We start from the raw sequence: 15,985 nt of genomic DNA, 5'->3' as shown, positions 1-15,985 counted from the left end.
TAAATACATATAATTAAAGGAACAAATACACCTTATATTAAAAAGGGCCAATACTGATAAAATGGACAGATTAAATAAAAAGTTGGGTGATTTGCAGGTAACAATAAGACCAGGATATATGTAAATAAATATGTAAATAAAATAAATAACAATAAAATCTTGCTTTAAAGGTACAGGCATCAAATTATATAAATATTTATAAAAAATTATGTAAGTCAAAATCTGCATTGAGGCCATGGGGTATAAGAGTCTGAAGTTTATACACCCATTCCATCTCTGTTTTACCAAGTAACTTTTTTATATCACCTCCACGTCAGGAGGTAGAACATTTTTTTATACCAACACATTTTAATAGGCGTGGGTCTTTATTGTGCATAATGAAATGTTTGGATACTGTATGGTTTAGGTATCCATTTTTAATATTTCTGCAATGTTCGCTCAGTCTTATCTTTAGGCACCTTGTGGTCATCCCCACATATTGGAGGCCACATGGGCACTCGAGCAGATAGATAACATTTTTAGTATTGCAGCATATAAAATCATAAATATCATACACTTTTTTGGTTTGATTAGACATGAATTTTGTAACTTTGGATGAAATAACATGATCCACAGTTTTACACACAATACATAATTTGCATCTGTAAAAACCTTTGGTCTGAGGGAAAAAGGATAAATTTTTGGGAGGAGATTTTTTAGTAAAATTTGTAGTTAAAATTGATTTAAAATTGGGTGCTCCTCTAAAAACAATATTTGGGTGAGCGGGTATAATGGGATTGAGTACCTCATCGTGTTTTAGTATGTGCCAGTGTTTTTTTATTATTTTTTTGACATCGTTACTTTTATTATTAAAATTAAAAATAACTGGAAGTGATATATTTTCATTATTTTCTTTGTTTTTGTATATCAAAAGTTCATTTCGTTCCTTTTGTTTTACTGTATTAATTGTGGTATTTAGATCTGATTCTGAGTATTTTTTTTCCATAAATTTGTTTTTTAAAACCTCTGCTTGTTCATTAAAATCTATGAGTTCAGAACAGTTTCTACGGAGGCGTAAAAACTGACTCTTAGGAGCACTCTCTAACCAAGGCTTATAGTGGCAACTGGATTTGTCTATCACTGTGTTTACACATACTTTTTTGAAGAAAGTTTTTGTCTGGAGTTGGCCTTCTTTAATAAAAATATTAAGATCTAAAAAATTGATGGATTGTTTGCTGAATTCATGTGTAAGGATAATGCCTCTATTGTTGGTATTTAAATGATTGATAAAATCAATAAGATGTTTTTCTGGTCCATCCCAGATAAAAAAAAGGTCGTCTATGTATCTAAAATAAGAGACCAGGTTTGCCCGCCAGATATGATTACCCCAGATGGCTTCATTTTCCCAGTCAGCCATGAACAAATTGGCATAACTGGGGGCAAACCTGGTCCCCATGGCAGTACCTCTCCTTTGTAGATAAAAAGAGTCTAAAAACCAAAAATAATTATTTTTTAAAATAATATTGATACCTTCTATTATAAAATCGATTTGGATACCAGGAATCCTAGCTTCTTGGGTTAAAATTTCCTTTATAGCTTGGCAACCAATATCATGGGGGATAATGGTGTAAAGCGATTGGACATCACAAGTGACTAGTATAAAATTATTATTCCAGGTAAAATCATTTAAAAAATTTAAAAGTGACATGGAGTCTTTTAGGTACGATTTCATAAGTTTTACCGAAGGTTGGAGTAAGGTGTCAATATATTGTGAGAGGTTACTTAAAAGTGATCCTATCCCAGAGACGATAGGTCTACCTGGGGGATGTTCTTCATTTTTATGAATTTTAGGAAGAAAATAAATAACAGGGGTAATAGGAAATTTATTATTTAAAAAATTAAATTCATGTTTGTTTAAAATTTTTAAATCTAGGCCCTTGTTTAAAAATTTAAGTAAAATAATTTGGATATTCTTAATGGGATCAGTTAAAAGTTGCTCGTATACATTTTCGTCTTTTAATTGCCTGTGAGCTTCATTTATGTACATTTCACTTGATTGGATAACTACTCCACCCCCTTTATCAGCTGATTTAATGACAATATCTCGGTCTTTTTGGAGTTCTCTAATTGCTTGTCTCTCAATGTTTGTGAGATTATTTGGGTCGTATTTTTTGTATTTAATTTTTTTTAAATCTTTAAGAACAAGTTTTTCAAATAAAATCAGGGGGGCTGATTTAAAATGGGATGGATAAAACTTAGATTTTTCTCTAAGGTGCGTATTTAGAAAAGGACTATTTGTTGTGTCAGAAGATGAGGGTAGCGTAGATGGAGCATGTTCTTCATCATTTTTGCTTATAAAAAATCTTTTCAGTGTAGCCTTCCTGGTAAATTTATTTATATCAAGAAAAGCTTGAAATGAATTAAAAGAGGAAGTGGGGGCAAATTTAAGACCCTTACTTAAAACAGACAGTTGTGCAGCTGATAAAACTTTTTGTGAGAGATTAAAAATGCCGTTACAAGAATTAGTGGAAGGTGTTGTTATCTTTCCAGTCTTTCTCTTTTGTTCACGTCTTCCACTTCGTCTTCCTCTAAATTTAGAGTTCTTTTTTGGGGACGTGGTGGGTATGGTGTCTGAGCTAGTGCAGGTTGGTGGGTGCGTATCTCTAAAAAATGATCCTCTCCATCAAAGTCAGAATCAACTGATAGCAGCTGGTATCTGTTGGTGTGGTTTGGGATAGTAGGTGATTTTGAGTAATTTGAATATTCGTTGTGGTTATTGGTATACCTAAATCTTTGTGGTTTTGGTGAGAAATTGAAGCCAGAAGTGTTTTGGTATCTGGGCGATTGGGGTATAGGGTTGTGGTTTTCGTGAGGGAATTTCCTTTGTTTATGTGAGGGTAGTTGGTACGTGTTGTTATTATTTTGATAGAATACTTTGGAAGGGACGTGATTTTGATGAGAGGACGTGTATTGCGGCCTTGTTGTGGAAGGGGACTGGTGATGGGTTCTCCGTGTGGCATAATTACGGTATTTAGAGGGTGGTTGGTGTGATACATTGTTGTGGGAGTGAGAGTAATTGTACATATGATTTTGGTGGTTAGATCTGGAGGGGTAGTTATCTGAAGTATACCTTTTTTTAAGATGGTATGTTCGCACTTGCTTATTAGAGTAGTCGGTTTTGTCTCTGATATATTTTTTGATTTTTAGGTGTTTTTGATCGACTTCAACTTTTTCAATTTTGTTCTGAATTAGTACAGAGTTTTGTTTGTAAGCCTTCGTTTCGGTGAATGGTAAAAGTTTCTCTCTAAGGTCATTTATTTCAATATCTAAAATAGACAGTTTTTTGCTTTTTTTAACTATTAAAGTTTCCATTAACCCGAAGGTACATAATTCTAATTTATTATTCCACTCCTCCATGAACTCAAGGTCGTCTTGGTCAGAAGTGGGTAATTTTAGAAGCCTTAATCCACGGGGAGTAATTTGCTCATCTATATATTTTTTAAAAGTAGCAATTTCCCATTTGAGCTTGATTTCTGTGGATAGGGCTTTCTCTAATTTCATAAATAGATCTTGTTGGTTAGAGTGATGGGGAATTGTTGGTATAGAATTAATTACCTCTTTAAAAAACTAATTTATGGAAAAAAAATACTCAGAATCAGATCTAAATACCACAATTAATACAGTAAAACAAAAGGAACGAAATGAACTTTTGATATACAAAAACAAAGAAAATAATGAAAATATATCACTTCCAGTTATTTTTAATTTTAATAATAAAAGTAACGATGTCAAAAAAATAATAAAAAAACACTGGCACATACTAAAACACGATGAGGTACTCAATCCCATTATACCCGCTCACCCAAATATTGTTTTTAGAGGAGCACCCAATTTTAAATCAATTTTAACTACAAATTTTACTAAAAAATCTCCTCCCAAAAATTTATCCTTTTTCCCTCAGACCAAAGGTTTTTACAGATGCAAATTATGTATTGTGTGTAAAACTGTGGATCATGTTATTTCATCCAAAGTTACAAAATTCATGTCTAATCAAACCAAAAAAGTGTATGATATTTATGATTTTATATGCTGCAATACTAAAAATGTTATCTATCTGCTCGAGTGCCCATGTGGCCTCCAATATGTGGGGATGACCACAAGGTGCCTAAAGATAAGACTGAGCGAACATTGCAGAAATATTAAAAATGGATACCTAAACCATACAGTATCCAAACATTTCATTATGCACAATAAAGACCCACGCCTATTAAAATGTGTTGGTATAAAAAAATGTTCTACCTCCTGACGTGGAGGTGATATAAAAAAGTTACTTGGTAAAACAGAGATGGAATGGGTGTATAAACTTCAGACTCTTATACCCCATGGCCTCAATGCAGATTTTGACTTACATAATTTTTTATAAATATTTATATAATTTGATGCCTGTACCTTTAAAGCAAGATTTTATTGTTATTTATTTTATTTACATATTTATTTACATATATCCTGGTCTTATTGTTACCTGCAAATCACCCAACTTTTTATTTAATCTGTCCATTTTATCAGTATTGGCCCTTTTTAATATAAGGTATATTTGTTCCTTTAATTATATGTATTTATGTTCTCTTCCTATTTTATTCCCCTTATTTTATTAGTCCCCTTTGGGTATTTGCCTCTTAATTTTCAATCTTTTAACTACATTTCCCATAATACATTTCGGCCTCTATTGCCTAAAATCATGTGACCACTTTTTACTGTTCAAAAATAATATTTGGCATTTTCGTTTTTTAAAATTTATCTCTGAATTAGCAACAAACGAATATGGGTAAATACATGTTTAAAATTTAATGTAATGGGAAACGGCCGTTGCTCGCGGCCAAATTGCACTACATTTCCCACAGAGCATTGCGGCTATGCTTCCGAAAACCGGAAGTGACGCCGGTCATGTGACCATTTTAAAACTTTTAAACTTTTAAATCCACACTTTCTTACCCTCGTTTTTGAATTATATCATCCAGAACCATGTTGCTAGATTATAAAAAGAGCTCCCATTAAGTGATCTAATGTAATTTAAAATTTTAACGCTCACGGCCAAATTGAACTACATTTCCCATTGAGCATTGCGGCTACACTTCCGAAATGCGGAAGTGATGCCGGTCATGTGACAATTTTGAAACGTTTAAATCTATACTTTTTCACCCTCGTTTTTGATTTATATTAATTAGAATCATGTTGTTATATTATAAACTAAGCTTTTATTAAGTTATTAACGTATTTTAAGTTTTAAACGTGCTTTTAATTCTGATTGGATGGACCAAGTTTTGGCGCCAAAATTCAAATAATTATGTTCCTATATAATATCTACCTGCCAGGTTAAACATGTTATTCCATTTGAAAAAGTCCTTGAGTGACGAAACGCGTTATGGATATTTAAATGTTGTGTTTTATATATTAAAGTATTATTTGGTCATTTGTTTGTGCCAATTATCTTTTTTATAGACACATAATTTCTATTTTACCCTGGCTTTTTATTGTTATTTTTATCTTTTTTTACTGGTTTTATAAAAAACCTTGAATACCCCTGGAAGTTTCCTGTACTCAAAGAAATCCTTAGGTGGGGATCAATCCACCCAAGCTGTCATCAAAGAGCAGTGTGCCTGCTCTTATTTTGTAAGTACAAAATTTTTTTTATTATTCTTATTCATATTGCCACACAGTGAGCACTATTGGCTGTTTCTTCTTTTTATTCCGAGAATCGAAAACCACTCACGGAGAGGAACCTGCCTTATATCCCATAAGCGGGGATTAAACCGCTGTACGCACTTCACTCCAGAGCTGGATATTAGCTCTGGTAAATGTGAGTTTTATACTATTTCTTTTCACACCTATACCTGAATTTTACGTACTACACCATTGGTTGTTCCTTGTTCCTTTTTATCTTTCATATCAAGTGATACCACTATACAAGTAGAAGACCTCAACATCCAAGGACACTTGTAAGGACACAATAGCTGGACTATTTCTCTCCTTTTTTGTTTAACCATTGGATTTTATATTTGTGCGCAGCCTTTTTTATTGTATTTATTTAAAAGGCTGGCAAGTAGTCCTCTCCAAAGCCCAGTTGCGAAGTGGCTTTCGTCACAAATGTTTTCATATAAGTTTGATATATCTTGTTTAGTAGCAAGGGCCACCCCCCTGAGTCTCAATGAGGGTGCCCAAGGTGGAAGGATTGAGCCCAGTATTCCTATGAACTAGTATGAATATGCCTCATCCTTCAGGTCAGTGGAGGCCTCCAGTTCAGCAAGGTCCACCATCTTTGTACATGGTGTACATTTACGCAGCTTGCCAATATCTCTAGCCTCCCGTGGTGCTGCAGCAGGCGTCTTCTGTGTTTTGCATCCGATCTCCGTGTAGGCTGGATTACTCATGCAGGGAGGTAAGTATGTGCTCCAGTCTGCAAACACTCCCAAGTGAGCAACTGCCATCCGAAGCCATCCAGGCCTTAAGCTCCGTCAAGGTTTGCGTGGCAAATTGGCATGTGATCTGTAAAAGAAAGTTATCGATGGAATCCTCAGGTAGTCCCCCAGCTAAATCTGGCACTCCTGATTTTGGATGATTAGACATGCTCCTATATACAGCCAGAGTAGGTATTTTTATCCAGGAGTAGTAAAATATGGCCCCATCACATGATATATTTTGAGCTTCATTGAGGTGCCATTTTTCCCCATTTTTTTTTTAAAAGTTTGTTTTATTAAATCTTTAATTTTTACATACATGTAACTTTGCTACTTATTTATGTGTGCCACTGTAATAAAATTATTCTAACTGTACTCAGCAACATCTCCAGAGTACAGCAATACTTCATACGTATACCTTTACAAAGTAACAGTCTTAATACTATTCCTAATTCTAAACCAAACACTAAGTGTAAACCAAATCTTAATCCTAAATGTAATCCTAATCATAAACCTCACCCTAATTCCTAATTTGAACCCTAATCCTAACAATAATTCCAATTCTAAATTCGATACTAACCCTAACAATAGTTTTAGATGGATTCGCACTGCTGGAATTTTCTTGCTTATTTTCAGTCATAATCCTAGTTCTAATCAGAATCTCAGTCCTAAACCTACTTCGAAAACTCATACTAATCCTAAACTTAATGCTAATCCTTAATCTAATCCTAATCCCAATGGTTTCCCTCTTAATATCAGCACTGATATTAGAAACGGGAATTCTAACCTACAACAGTAGAAATCGGTATATTGCCACCTTCTGCTGGCTATATTCAGCATGACAGACACTGTCACACTGAAAAAATACAATGCATTCATACTATGATCGGTGTTGGACAACTGGGCATTGGGGCATGCAGGGAGACCCTAGGAGTCTACCACACACAAGCTCCTCACAGAGAATCCCTCTGAACACTATATGCAGCTCATCGGTCAGTTTGGCGCCACTAATTGTGACCCCAGCTAACAGAGGGGAGTCTCACTTATCGATTGATACTTCAGTCTCCCAAGTATGAGCATAGATTTCACCCTGCTCAAACTGCATTCCTATCTATGGGGATTTAAGTCCCCATATTAATTGATGCATGCTGCAAGCACTTTGAACACTGCACGCAGCTCATCTGTCAGTGTGGGGCCACTAAAATTGTCCCCCATTGACAGAGAGAAACCCTGCTGGTTAAATACCAGATGATGGAAATATTCTGTCATGGGTGCAAGGGAAAGACATCTATGATGGGATAATTCCGTAATGCATCTTTAAGGGGTTAACAAGGTGTATTTGTCACAAAAGTGACACTCACTGATTACAGTCCTTTTTTTTCACAGTTCTCTGTATATGTTAGAAACTGCAGCGCATTAAAATGTCAAGGTGCCAGGTATTTCTGTGTTGCTTGATCCACCACGCCTGACACCAGCAATCATTCCATTGACAAAGTAGCTTCGATAACACATATTCCCCATTCTAATATTTTAACCCCAAAAAATAAATCTAATCTGCCTGGCCGTGCCTGCTTACTTAACGGATTTTAGCCATAAGACACAACATTTGGCTATCTGGAGCAGTTGTACCAAATACTGTAGACACTAGCAAAGTTAGTCACTAAAGTGAGAATTCAAAGTCAATTTCAAATTTAAGGCCAAAATAGCTGAACTGGAGAAATCCAACTATGTTTACAGTTCAGCTACTTTGGTCTTAAATATAAAATTCACGTTGAATTCTCACTTTAGTGAATAAACATATGAGTGTACAAGCAGCTTGTGTCCATTTTAGTAAACGGTGGGTGTAGCGTGAAATTTAATAGCAAAGCTGTTACTTTTTATTAATGCATTAAAATATCACAATATACACTAAACACATCATTACACCAACTTGTGAAGGAACGTGTCTCTATTTGAATTTCTCAAAGGCACAAACCTGAAAAATCAGTGTTAAATAATGCAAATGGGTTTATAACTAAATACGCATAATATTAAATGATTACAATGTCCTGGACATGCAATACATGTAGTTACCTGGTTTCACAGTTATATTTAGAAATCCTTCTCCGTAAGCAGTTTCATTTGACACAGCAACTCTCAGCAAATACAGTCCAACAGGCAACTAAAAAAGCAAAGGATCATGTGTACCCTCAAGTGAAAATTATTTAAAATAGTAAATATGATGCAGAAGATGCATTGATGGCAAGGAGTAACCAGAAAATGCTCTTTACAGATAGCTATCTATCTATCTATCTCTGCCTGTTTCTCTATGTCTGTCTGTCTGTCTGAGGAGACATACAGAACTTATATAGATATATATAAAATCTGTGGAAATTCTATTTTTTATACATTGATGTTCATTTCAAGTGAACTTGTTATGACAGGTTCACTTTAACATATAACAGCTCGCAGGCCAGTAAATAGATCATTTATCATAGTAAAAACTATATACGTTTGTGCTTGAAGACCTGTTACATTAGAACTGATCTATTGCCCCTCATTCCAGCAACACCATTTTCTGAGATCAGTGGGTTCTACAATGTTGTCTTACCAAACAAATTCTGCTGCCTCTCTGTTTCACCTGGTACTGCTAGGGACACTTTCCCAAGCAGGCCAATCCTCTCCAATAGCCCCTATATGGCGACGGGCTTCATTGCAAGCAAATAAGTGTGAAAACTCTAACTTTAGACGACTAAATAATAGTTTTTGTATTAAACTAGTGTTTACAACAAGAACATATCCATGCCCCCCAACTGACGCGCTCGCACTGTGATGCGCTTTTACTGTGCAGCGTGCACAAGGACCATGCAGGGGGTGCATCAAAAGAGCTGACTGCCTAGTCCTAACAGCTGTGGGACGGCCAGGATGCTTGTCAGATGTTGGGCTCACCCCTTTTTTGGATCAGACGGCCCTCTCCTGAGCAGCCCACCCCATGCGTATCTTATTTACACAAACTGATTTCCAAGCATATTTATTATAGTTTAAAGTCATGTTACTGTGAGTTTTATTGCTGTGCAACTCTGTTATACACTCAGATACACATCCAATATGGAGCTCCTAGTAAAGAGGGACATTAATATAGAAAAATAGAGAAGGTATCCCTTAATTATAATGTCATTATAACGTCATGTAAGACAAAATAATAATAGGGACTTAATAATTGTTTATTAAAAAAACTAAACAGCGAAAGTTCTATTCAGCCCATTTTAGCAACTGAAAAGCTCAATGCTAAAAAAAAAATCTATTTTTTGGATTCACAGGGTACATCCATGAAAACAGGAATTGTAAACGGAAATTAAAAATTGTAGGCCAAATTAGCCGAGCTGTAAAATTACCAAAAATCAACAATGAAAACCTAAGTTTTCTTGAGTGTAGCGCTGGGTGTAATTAGAAATGTAAAAGTGAATAGTGCTTTAATTGCACTTACCCTCTGTATCACACTTGTATATATGAAAAAAATAACAAATATACAAATAATTGTGCAGTATATTAGAGTGAATTGAATTATAAAATGAGCATTGGAGATAGAGTCAAATCCACTCACATTTTTTAGAGCCTTTTACAGATGTAAGGCTCTAAACTTCCTGGTGTCTGTGTCTTTTTTTGGGTAGACCACACGACCCTTCTCTCACGATATACGTATGTGTATTCTCCTCCACATTAGATAAAAAAAGACACAGGTAATCCAATCTGAGCGTAGTATTTCAGATACTCTAAATATCAGTGTAGGTAAAATATAGTATTGCTCACCTTGTTTAGAGCCTTTGATAACCGGCTCTAAGTATATTGGCCTAGTGTCAATTTGTGGGGTGACACTTCCCCTTACTGGAATCACTTCAACTGGATGCAGCAAGGTTTGTTAAGTATAAAAAAGTATATTTATTATAAAGGAAAATTTTAAAAATTTATGTATACAATTTTTCTAGAAAATAACAAAGTTAAAATATCATATGGGTAATACAGTTATGAATATAGTTATTGCCAAAACGCGTTTCGCCGTCACACGGTTTCCTCAGTCGGCTCCTGATCTTCTTCTGAATAATTCCACCTTTTGTATCTTCAAATTAACCGCCAAAAATCTTTTTTTTTTAACATTTTTAAAATTTTCCTTTATAATAAATATACTTTTTTATACTTAACAAACCTTGCTGCATCCAGTTGAAGTGATTCCAGTAAGGGGAAGTGTCACCCCACAAATTGACACTAGGCCAATATACTTAGAGCCGGTTATCAAAGGCTCTAAACAAGGTGAGCAATACTATATTTTACCTACACTGATATTTAGAGTATCTGAAATACTACGCTCAGATTGGATTACCTGTGTCTTTTTTTATCTAATGTGGAGGAGAATACACATACGTATATCGTGAGAGAAGGGTCGTGTGGTCTACCCAAAAAAAGACACAGACACCAGGAAGTTTAGAGCCTTACATCTGTAAAAGGCTCTAAAAAATGTGAGTGGATTTGACTCTATCTCCAATGCTCATTTTATAATTCAATTCACTCTAATATACTGCACAATTATTTGTATATTTGTTATTTTTTTCATATATACAAGTGTGATACAGAGGGTAAGTGCAATTAAAGCACTATTCACTTTTACATTTCTAATTACACCCAGCGCTACACTCAAGAAAACTTAGGTTTTCATTGTTGATTTTTGGTGATCTTTTATGTGTGGTGGGTTTATAGGAGTACCCACGGAGTGTTTTTAGCGGCTATTTTACATATTATACACGAATATATAGCGCCACCTTTTCCACATCTTTGTGTGTTTTGAGCTGTAAAATTAGCTGGTTAGGTTAGGTAAGGCTTCCCGTTCATCTCTTTTTTTATGATTCTCTTGACAATTCTCAAATTCTTTGTTTACTGAAAAAAAAACTGAATTATACCCAAAATGCAGAAACCTACAGGCCAAGTACATAACATAAAGAAACTAAACAGCTAGTATATATTGTGATGACCTGGGATACTGGGATGATCACTTTCTCACTTACTGTGGACAGCTTTGGAGTTCTTGTATGCTTCATTTCCAGCTCTCCTTTGAAATCTTTAGGCTGATTTAATAAACTCCATTCAAACTGGTAAGGCCTGTCTGTTGAAAATAGAGAAATCATAGCTTCATATGACACAAATGGTGTTATATTGTGCCAGTAAAACACCAGTTTTCTTTTTCAGCGACAACTGTTATTTATTTTTTATTTATTTTATTTCATTATTAATTGGTTTCTATACAGATGTATCCACCTGTACTCAGATGCATTAGCTGGGGTTGCAAAATACCTGCCGGTGATTCAGGCGTCACGTAGACATTAAGCTGTACTTCATTTTTCGGCAGAAGCACTTGAATGCTGTCACCAGTAGACACTGAAAGAATTTGCACTGCAATTAAAAAGATACATAGACTAGATTATACTGCATGAAATGACGAAGTAATTATTTAATGTACAAAATATTCCATAAAAGATAAAGATTTATTTCTGTTCTTATTTTCCTATATCTTCTTCAGCTACCTCTGTAACGTTAAACTTCTGTTCTTACAAAGGACTATAGAACCATGATCAGTGACATCTCCCTCTAACAGGTCAGGTCCTCCATATGATCCTTTAACTCATGAGATAATGTCCGTGAATACCTAGAATTTAAATACCTATTTAATAAAATCTGGTTCAAAAAGTTGTTTTACTACTTAACATCTAACTCCTTATTGGAGAACTCTGTCATGCACATAACATCTTTTCTCCATACATTTCAAATGGGCACAGAGGGACATTTTAATATTAGGGTTGGGGTGAGGCCAGGATGTTCTGAGACATTTTATGTGATTTAATAATAGCAATTTGTGCAATTAAAGCGGCACTGCCATGCCAAACTTACCTTTCCCTAATCGCTTCCTCTTCTCTTCCTCTCTCAGGATCTGTTCTTCGTTTCTTCCTGTCTGCTCTAGTTTTCTTTAAAAAAATAAGACAAAGTAGGGGGGGGGGGGTATGTTGCCACTTACTGTGTGAAGTTAGGCAGATATGGTGTAGTGAGGTGCAGCGATAGAGGTAATAAGAGTCCCATCTGTGATCTTCATTCTGGGGTGGCCGATTCTTGCTGGCTCGCTATTCTAGGGACGAAAGGCGTTATGGAGGCCGGGTCCCATCTCCGCTCTCCTGGTGCGGCTGTTGTGTCTTGGGGCGAAAGTCCCAGCGTTTCCAGAAAGGTTGCCGCCTCTGACATGGATGGCAAAGTATATATGGTCCCGTCTTTAGTAGCCGCTAGTGAGCCATTCCCTCCCCAGCGGTAGCTCAGTCCCACGGTTCGCAGCAGTGTCGTAACTGGGGTGTATGATTTGCGGTGCAATAGTGTGGACCTTGTCAAATCCTGGAAGAAGGTCAGGGTCGAGTTTTCGAAGGTGAGTGGCGTTTTGCCTTTCAGCCCTGACAGTATTTGCATCTTGTCAGTTAGGGAACTGCAGCGTAGGATGACATCTCTCCCTGTGGTGGTTCGGTGAGGTGTAGGGTTTGGGAGGCGATAAACGCTTTCTATTGTCATCTTCTTGGCCACTGTGTGTGACAGGATTGTGGCTAGCATTCTTCTGGTATAATGGGGTAGTTCCTCTGCTGCGATCTGTGCGGGGATACCCCTGATTTTAATGTGGGTTCGCCTCTGTCGGTCCTCCACAGTGGAAAGTCTAATTGTCGTCGCTTGTTGCTGCGCTTGTAGCGTTTGTATAGAATCCACCATCGCATGGAGCTGGGTCTGTACCTCAGTTAGGGCTGATTCGTTGTTTCTGACCCTCTCCGACACTGCCCTGACTTCCTTTTTAAGTATGGCTGAGTCGGCCGCCAGCATTTTGTGGATTTCGGCAAGCATCAGTTTTAAATCCTTTTTGGTGGTCGGTGCAGCGTCGTCGGCAGCATCGGAGGACTCGGTCGCGGGTGTAGGTGAGCGTTGCTCCTGGTATTGGAGCGGTGGATTCTGCCCTGTGTCTGGGTGTTCGATGGTGGTGGGCCTAGTTTGCACCGGCCGCTGGTGCATAGCTCCTATATCTCTGCCCTCCGCTGGGGTGTGCGGTTTCTGGGAGCGCCTGCCCATACTCGGAGTGTAAGTCGGCGAGGCAGGTGGGGCTAGGCTGTGGGGAGTTGCAGCGCTGGTAGTTGCGATGCCTCCTAGGAAACTCCCGAGGTCTTGCAACGTGTGGTAGGCCCCAGTTTTATATTTCCGTCGTGCCGTCTTCGGTGGTTGAAAGAAAGGCATCGATCGGTTCGCCCTGCCCGTCTGGCACCGGTAGTGCTGGTATGGTGTTTGGATTGGGCTCGGTTCGGATGATATCCGCAGGATTATAATTAGTTTTTTGGGAGCTTAGAGAAATGGCGTCTGGTCAGGTTGCTTGGTAAGCCCCGCCCCCCAATTTCTCACAATTCTCACCTTTTCTCCATGATCTCGCGATGCCTCCTTTCACTATTCACGAACGTCCTGTCATTTAGATAGAACGCTGGCGAGCTACCGAATTTCACCCTAATAGAATGAGAACAGTTTGTTCTTTCATGTTGGGACGACATTCTGTACTTTTAGTTCGGTTCACAATTTCATTCCAATGAATGAAATTCCGATCCGATCCGTGCTGCGGCTGCATCCACGGTATTAGGGAGCTATCTACCAAAAGGCTGAAAGACTAAGATTGGTCTTTCAGCAAACTTTACTAATACTAAGTAAAGCTTACTTAGTATTAGTAATTAATCTGCCCCTACTCGCTATATCGCGAGTAGAGGCATGTCTAGTAAAAAATAAATAAAGCACCCCCCAATAAATGGCCCCATGGTGGGGCATCTACTAACTAGCAGGGGGGACATAGTGTCCACCCCGAGCCCCCACCCATGTCCCGTGAGTGGGGGCTATTCAACTACACGGACATGAACGGCAGGTGAGGGCCCTAAAGGACAATGGGGGGAGCTATTGTCCTCCCCCTGGCCCCCACCCATAAGCGGCGTGTGGGGTCCCTAAAAGACAATGGGGGAAACCTATTGTCTCCCCCCTGGCCCCCACTCATGGGCGGCAGGTGGGGGCCCTAAATTATAAATGAAAATGGGGGAGACCTATTGTCTTCCCCCCAGCCCCCCCTCATGAGCAGCAGGTGGAGGGGGGGCTAAATAAAATGGGGGGGGACCTATTGTCCTCCCCACCCCAGCCCCCACTCATGAGCGGCGGGTGGGGGCTAAATGTAAAAATACCCCCCCAGGTGACTAGGGTCCTCAAGACCCTAGTCATCCCCCACCCCCCAAATAAAATCAAATAAAGCCCTACTTACCCCCCTCACCCTAAATAAAGCAAGGGGGGAGACAATTATTATTATTATTATTATTGCCATTTATATAGCACCAACAGATTCCGTAGCACTTTACAGTATAATGAGAGGGAAGATTTAACTATAAATAGGACAATTACAAGAAGACTTACAGGAACGATAGGATCTAAAATGAGCTTATAGTCTACAGGAGGTGGGGTATAAGACACATAAGGACAGGAAATAGCAATCAAATAAGGTGGGGGTGAAGCAGAGCTGGAGGTGAGAGTAGAGTGCTGCCCTTTAGGAGAGAGCAAGAGACAGGTATGTAAGGTAGAGGTTACTCTGGGATGCCATTAGCTTTCCTAAAGAGATGGGTTTTAAGGCACTTCTCCCAAAATTGTTTTTCACCACAATCCGCAAACTATTTACTTCCTTAATATGGACTCACAGGCATCCGAGATTATCCTATAGCTTACTTATGAGACCAAAGGGGGAAAGGGGCATGGGTATACCTAGCGTAGAACTGTACCATAACGCCATATTGCTGGCCAGAATCTACGACTGGTCTAGTGCACATACTGACAAGCAATGGGTTGCCCTGGAAGACTATTTCTTCCGAGTCCCCATACAAACAATACCCTGGCACAAAACGGGGCAAGCCTTCCTCAACCACATCCAACATCCGACCATAACCCCAATGTTACAGATGTGGTTGCATGTGAGACACCACCTAGACATCTCCCCATATCCGTCACCTCTATACCCTATTTCACACAACCCACTTTTCCAACCGGGAGAATCTGGCTCTACCAACAGGCAATATCACACAACTTCTTATCTAACATTGGGTACACACCTTGATGATTCAGGGGTCAAGTCATTAGACAAACTCTTACCAGACAGGACACACTCAGCATTGCATCAATTCCATCAAACACAAAGGACAATACATTCCCAGGGGTAAACGCGCACTTTCCAACTTTGAACATCTATGTTCCCAACACACACTGAAGAAGAAACAGGTATCCACTATGTATTCTATACGGCAAAGTACTAAACCGAAACAGGTCCTGATATATACCACTACCGCTGGGAAAGGGAACTCGATATATCCCTGATGGCTGCTGGGTCGAGAAAGATATTTGAACTTACCCACAAATCCTCCATAAACACTGCCACACAGGAGAGTAATTATAAGAGACTGGTCAGATGGCATCACAACCCAGTCAAACTGAAAAAG

The 15,985-nt window shown here is 38.2% G+C and overlaps 1 protein-coding gene across 1 annotated transcript in view; it reads right to left on the bottom strand.

Annotated features, from left to right (window-relative positions):
• KIAA0319 (KIAA0319 ortholog) overlaps positions 1–15,985 on the bottom strand; it is a 90,588-nt gene that overhangs the window by 59,846 nt on the left and 14,757 nt on the right. Inside the window, exons 5-7 of the mRNA XM_063453055.1 lie at positions 11,757–11,855; positions 11,471–11,568; positions 8,508–8,595 (exon numbers count right to left, since the gene is read on the bottom strand). Coding sequence (XP_063309125.1) covers positions 8,508–8,595; positions 11,471–11,568; positions 11,757–11,855 — 285 coding nt within the window. The remainder of the gene's footprint in view (positions 1–8,507; positions 8,596–11,470; positions 11,569–11,756; positions 11,856–15,985) is intronic.

Source organism: Pelobates fuscus, chromosome 4, assembly GCF_036172605.1.
Source record: "Pelobates fuscus isolate aPelFus1 chromosome 4, aPelFus1.pri, whole genome shotgun sequence".
NCBI lineage: Eukaryota > Metazoa > Chordata > Amphibia > Anura > Pelobatidae > Pelobates > Pelobates fuscus.
Note: the sequence above shows the minus strand (reverse complement) of the source record. Positions and strands in the feature narration are given on the sequence as shown.